At 38.5% G+C, this 6956-nt stretch overlaps 1 protein-coding gene across 1 annotated transcript; it reads right to left on the bottom strand.

Annotated features, from left to right (window-relative positions):
* Positions 1-1670: 1670 nt before the first annotated feature.
* On the bottom strand, positions 1671-6377 carry LOC125486919 (probable G-protein coupled receptor 139). Its single transcript, XM_048616479.1, has 2 exons — positions 6356-6377; positions 1671-2587 (listed from the first exon to the last, which is right to left on the bottom strand). Exons 1-2 carry the CDS (start codon positions 6375-6377, stop codon positions 1671-1673), a joined length of 939 nt encoding a protein of 312 aa, XP_048472436.1.
* Positions 6378-6956: the final 579 nt, after the last annotated feature.

Genomic DNA, 6956 nt, shown 5'->3' with positions numbered 1-6956 from the left:
CTTGTGTGGAGGCGAGAGCAATGGGACAACAGAGTCCATCACCAATAGGTGTTGAGGTATTTAAACTCTTTTTTTAGATTTCAGATAATTCCAAAGATGTGTTGCGCATATCAATGATAATTGAAGCACAGACAGCAAATACAAGGATAAGCAATATAGCGCATACAGCTCACTCAAAACTGCGACAGAAGGTGATTAAAACTGCTATTACCTTAAAAGTTGAGTTCTGCCAATGAAGTGCAGATATCTGTTTGGACAACTAATGATGTCTGGACAGTTGTTGATCATATACTGGAACAGCCTCTACTTCATTAAAAGACACTGTGAGTATCATAGGAACGTCCTTTGGCAAGTGATAAAGGATGTGGAAAGCACTAGCATCAAGAAACAAGCATGTTAATTGTCCAAGAATTTATAAAGGACTCATCGCATCTGATAAAACTCTCATATATGTCATTTGGTAGGAAAACCTCAACAGTCAACCAAACTAGCACCTCAGACAAACAAGACAGTTTCTCAAAAATCTGAAGAGTGGGCTTCTGGAGGTGTCATTGTCATGAAAAAGATAATGAGGAGCATCTGCATCGAATAGTACCAATAGTGGAAAATGACAAAAACAATAAAGTGAGATAGAATAAATAATTCTCAAATTGACCTTTCACTGGCTATCATATAAATACATGCACCAATAGACAACATTTTCATGTTCAGAGGAAGTACAGAGGAATGATCTTTTTACATTATCAAGACAGTAAAAATTAATCTGTAAAGGTACACCTTGAGTTTTTATATTAGCTCGGTATGATGTGAATGTAGGAACATCAGGACCATTAAAAAAAACTTTTCTGTTGAGTGCAGAAAACAAGCTCAATTGGAATGACAAATTCTGTGCTTGCTGAAAGCTACTTGATTCAACCTAGTCAAAGCAAATCTAATTCCCCTGTTCGTTTCTTTTTTTCAGAATGCTGTGCATCAACCAGACTCTTCATAGATTAAAGAAAGATAAATACGATTTAAAAGAAAAACACACTTGCACAATTCCCACTGTTAGAAGACTACATTAGTTCCTCATCCTGTCCTGAGATTGAACTGTTGACAGGCTACTGGCAAGTACACTTAAAATCAAGAACTAATGAAAAGCAAAACTGCTTTTGTCCAAACTTGCCCTCATAAAGATTATTCTCACCGCTTCCCTGTTAATCAGCTCCTTTCTCCATCTTTGGGCATTTATGTTTCCTTTTTGCTGATGTCAGGGCTTTCGTGCCCAAGTTGAAACTGAACACTGCTGAAGAAATTCAATTGTGTAGCTTTCTCTATGACTAAGGGTCTACTAGTAAATTCACTATGGGAATGATTTTGCAGATATTCCTCTGATTAATGGCACAAAGGCCTACCATGGTTTATGACTAAATGTGGCATAAATTCATACCTTTAATCATGCATATTGATTCTGACATCATTTAGCGAACAGCATCACATTTTTTTCTCGCTTTTTACAAGCCACGTTGGCTTGTGCTGCCACATTTGCATCTTGGCATGTCATTTGTAGAAAAATATGGGACTGTTGCTGTTATGTTCTTCCATGCTTCTCATTGAACCTGCAATTCTCCTTTTACTTTCCACTAATTAAGTTGTAAGAAATAAATTGAAACCTCATGCACGAGACAGTTTTATGATTGTACGTATTTAATAAATATTGGAATTAAGAACAAAGCATATTTGAATAGAAATATTAACTCTGTTCTGAATTTTGTTTGTGCAACTGCATAAATAAATGTATTTGTGCATGGGCTGAGAAGCTGCAGCATATATCCAATCTGTTGCATCACGACAAGAGAGTGACTGTAGTCTTTGTAAAAATGTTGAGCATCGGTGAATTTTACGCATATATAATGAATAGTGGCTATTATCCAAAGCAGTACGAAGCTTGCTGATATAGTAACAAGCAAAATGATTGATTTTCTTCGGTTCTGATCCTCTGAATCATTTTGGTGTTCATCATGCTTTTTCCCTCGCAGGCCCTTTCGAATTTTTTTGGCCATTAATATATGCCTAATTGTCAAAGCATTAAAGATAAGTATCAAAAAAAAGGGTATGAATGGGGTTAAAATACTGTCCATCCAGGAATATGTCACCCATGCATGTAAAGTATAGAAACTTGATTTCAATGTACAGTACCACCATACACCATTAACTATTTTCCCAGGTTCAAATACAAAGAATACCGGAATATTTTCTAAAATACTCAACATGCACACAATTGCTACAATGATGGAAGCCATTGTTTCAGTGCAATATTTAACTCTTAACCTCTGGCAGCAAATGGCTATAAATCGATCACAAGTGAAAGAAACAGTTAACCAGACAGAACAATCAATTGCTGCAAAACCAAGAATGTGCTTCAGGCTGCAAATTGTCGTGAAGTTTAGAAACGAATTTGGGAAATATGTTTCATTGAGTTCATACAGGATTATATTGAATAACAGGACCAGTAGATCTGCTATTGCCATGGACTTTAGATATCGAATGATGCAGGAGGAGAGGCCACACTTTCCACGAGAGAGTATGAAGATCGTCAATAAATTAGCTGCAGAAAGAGGAAATCAATCAGCTTACTTGTCCACTATCAAAATTCAGAATGCTGTGAAAGTTAGTTTTCTAAAAAAAAGTACTCCTGCATGTTCCTTTTTTTTTGTAAACCTCAAAAGTTTGAAATCCATTTTACATGAAACAGATAAATATTTTTGAAACAGTTCTAGAATGTTTATCACCACTAAACTACATAAACTTTCTTTTAAAATTTGTAGAATTGTTTTATTTGGATGGTCAACGTCAGAGGAAATATCGAAAGCATTGGAGGTGAAACCACATTCAAAATCTATCTTTGTTTTGTATTAATCAAGATTATTCCTCCTCATGTTAACCCGGTGCTACTGGTTGGTCACGAAGGCTATCAACCAAATTCATTGTTAAACTGGTATTCAGAAATCTTAGCAATTTAATTTTTCGTAATTTTTCATATTATTTTTGAAACTTGGTGTGAGCATCTAGCCTATGCAGGAATTTTAGCCTCCATTTTGAAAGTTTGTTCAGTATAGCAAAAGCAGAGCTAAACTTTTGCTGAAGATTTGAAAGGAACAGGACATCTGGAATGGAGAGAAGTGGATTTCTGATGCACCCAATATTAATTGAATGGACCAGAGTAATCATTGTAGCAGGGTAGGATGCAGTACAAAGATTACAAAACAACCACAGCAAAACAAGTCGAATAGCCATAGTACATTGGATCATTAGAATGGAAAAGTACCTCTGTTCAATAAGTTCGGAATTGTAGCAAAGTAGCATTTCATATCCACATGATTGTAACTTTACTAGTTAGGCATGCTGATCGTGATATAATGGTGATTACAGGGGTCCCACACAATCAATTAAGAATCTTGTAAAAGGTTCCTCAAATTTGGGAATCGGTATTAAGTATGTGGTTTTGTCATTGCCTGAGGCTTCCAGTTCCCTGACACAGATGACATTTCTGGCAAAAGTCAACCAGATCGTAATCCAGGTCAATAAATATGATTTTTGTAATTTGGCTTGAGTTTCCTTATTCCCAATGACCTCCTACTGGCAATTCATGTACAATCCGCAATATGCCCTTCCTATAACGCACCAGTAAAACAATCTGATGACTTTCTACCCATTTCTCATCCGCTTGAATATGTGATGGTCTCCATTCCGTCATTAAGACTTCATTTTAAAGGTATGGGATACATTCTGGGATACACTCAGATTCTGCTTCCATGTTTGCTTTGTGATACCACTGCTGTATTTTGTCATCCTTTACTGATAATTCAACAAACCTCTCTGAACGAAAAGTGTATACTGTGTGTTCTACCTGTTCTTGTTTGTTTCTTCTTCTCAAACATTTGATCACAAAATAGTTTCTGATAATTGAACTTCAACTTCCTGACCTTTAATGCTTGATTTCTCCTTCTGTTTCAACATGGGATTTTGTGACTTTATCATCACATGGTCAGGAAAAAATGATATGGTATGTTTCTTGTAACACCTCATTTGCCTGATTTTCCACTGCTTTTCAATCACAGTAGGCATCACTCCAACTTGTGATCCATTACGTCATTACCAAGGTCAAACTGTATCTCTGGAACTAAAAGTTTCTCTATTCCTCCTACTTCAACACTTTTCACCCGACTATCCAACCTCACTTTATATAATGGAACACTTCTCTCTGCGCCATTATTTCTACATGGAATCATAAAATCATTACAGTGTTGAAGCAGGCCATTCTGCCCACTGAGTCTGCAGCAACCCTGAGAACAGCATCCCACCCAAAATCACCTTACTGACCTTATACCCGTAAATCTGCATTTTCCACGGCTAATCCACCCAGCCTGTACATCCCTGGACACCGTGGGCAATTTTGAATAACCAATCCATTTAACCTGCACATCTTTAGATTGTGAGAGTATTACCAATTTTTCTGACAATACTCCTTCTGAATTACATATCTACTCGCATCTCATCATCAATGATTGACTTTTCCCGTATCTCATAAAATCTTAATTTCTTTACCTAATCCTTCTAGCACACATGAGCAAATTTTACTCATGCAAGTAAATTCTTTAAAGAGATCTAGCATGTTCTTCTCAACCAAAACCTGATCAGTTGTATATTCTTTTGCAGCTTATTTGTTTATTTTTCACTGTTTTTCTTTACCCCTTCAACAAAACTCACAAGCTTCAAAATCTCCCCTCCCCCTACAGCATCCCAAAACCAGCAAAGCTCGTCCCCGCCTCCCTAACCTGTCCTTCCTCCCACCTCAAACTCCACCCCCATCTCCTACCTACAAACCTCATCCTGCTCCCTTGCCCTGTCCGTCCTCCCTGGACTGACCGATCCCCTCTCTAACTCCCCACCTACACTCACCTTTACTGGCTCCAACCCCGCCTCTTTGACCTGTCTGTCTCCTCTCCACCTATCTGCTCCTCTATCCATCTTCTATCAGCCTCCCCCTCTCTCCCTATTTATTTCAGAACCCCCTTCCCCTCCCGCATTTCTGAAGAAGGGTCTAGGCCCGAAACGTCAGCTTTCCTGCTCCTCTGATGCTGCTTGGCCTGCTGTGTTCATCCAGCTCAACACCTCGTTATCTCTTCCTCCCACCTAGCCCCTCCTCCCACCCCAAGCCCCACCCCCATCTCCTACGTACAAGCCTCATCCCGCCTCCTTGACCTGTCCGTCCTCCCTGGACGGGCCTATCCCCTCCCTCACTCCCCACCTACACTCACCTTTACTGGCTCCAACCCCGCCTATTTGACCTGTCTGTCTCCTCTCCATCTATCCTCTCCTTTATCCATCTTCTATCTGCCTCCCCGCTCTCCCTATTTATTTCAGAATCCCCTTCCCCTCCCCCAATTCTGAGGAAGGGTCCAGACCTGAAACGTCAGCTTTCCTGCTCCTCTGATACTACTTGGCCTGCTGTGTTCATCCAGCTCTGCACCTTGTTATATCACTGATTTATCCTGTTTTCCCACATCAGTCTTCCTACTCTTTTTCTAAACAACCAACACTGCAACTCCATTTGGCCTACTTCATTACAGTGAAACACTTCAGCTTTTTTACTTTGCTTTCTACCTCATGGGTTTCCTTTTCACATTGTGGTAAGCTACCTTTACTATCGTCAATGAGATCTCCTTTTCCTTCACAACCGGAGGATTTCTCTCTTCCTCAATTTATATCCCTCAAAGACTGAAATTGTGCTGAGAAGCCAAACTTTGATTTATCAACCAACTGATAATCTTCTGCAATTTCCATTGCTAATCATGCAGACTTAACTCTCTGCTCTTCCACATGAGTTCTTACTAATTCAAGAAGTAAATTTTTGACCTCCTCGAAAATAATCGTGTCTAAGAGTGTCATATATATGATCAAATTTCAATTTCCTTATCCTCCGAGCAAAATCACTTTATTTGATCCTTTCAATTCAATGTGCATTTGGTGAGGTACCTTCCTTATATCCTAAAACCTAATCTATAGGCTTCTGGTAGCAGCTGATATGTAATTAAAATGATTTTTTTAACCTCATTATACTCCCCAAATACCTCATCTGGAAGCGATGCAAATACCTCACTATCTCTACCTATGAATTTCATTTAGATCAACAATACCCAAATGCCCACAAGCCATTTCAGTTGTTCAGCCACTTTCTCAAATGAAATAGAAAAGGCTTTCACTTCATTCACGTCAAACTTAGGCAATACTTGGATATATTCAAACAGATATCCAACAGGCCTTTGGCTACAATGTGATTGCTCTCCAACACAGTCCTCATCACTACTTCTACCTTTCCTCTTTACCTCCGCCATTTTTAGCCGACGTTCAGTTTTCAGTTCCAACCTCTGAAGTTCAAAACTGTCTCTTTCTCTCTTTCAACTTTTTTTTTCTTCCCTTTCTTCTGCTCGGGCCACAGTTTCCTTTTTGTTTGTTCTTCCAGAGATATTCATTCCTTGTTTTCCCCCGCTTTTAATTGCAACTCAAACTGTTTACTTTGCTTTAACCTTGCCATTGCCTCTAATTCAAGCTGTTTTGTTTTCAACACACCCTGTTTAAACCAATTGAATAAAAACAAACACTAACACTTACCACTGACTGCCTTTGAGTCAAATAATCCAAAACCCAATGTCGAATTTGAAATATTGACATTGGACGAGTCCCCAGCTTGTTATGGACCAGAACAAACCCTCTCAAAACATACAAAGGAGATTGCCTCGACATTAACTTCTTTTTATTTAAAGGCAAGTGCCAGGCATTGCATTTGGGATACAATTCAATTTGTCCAAATACCTGACTTGAAGCAAAACACACTTTATTCATACACTACAGTTAAAATGCAAAAAACAAAATAAAAACTGGAATAATTTATCTCTATTGGAAAACTTAACAGA

This window comes from Rhincodon typus, chromosome 35 (assembly GCF_021869965.1).
Source record: "Rhincodon typus isolate 14 chromosome 35, sRhiTyp1.1, whole genome shotgun sequence".
NCBI lineage: Eukaryota > Metazoa > Chordata > Chondrichthyes > Orectolobiformes > Rhincodontidae > Rhincodon > Rhincodon typus.
Note: the sequence above shows the minus strand (reverse complement) of the source record. Positions and strands in the feature narration are given on the sequence as shown.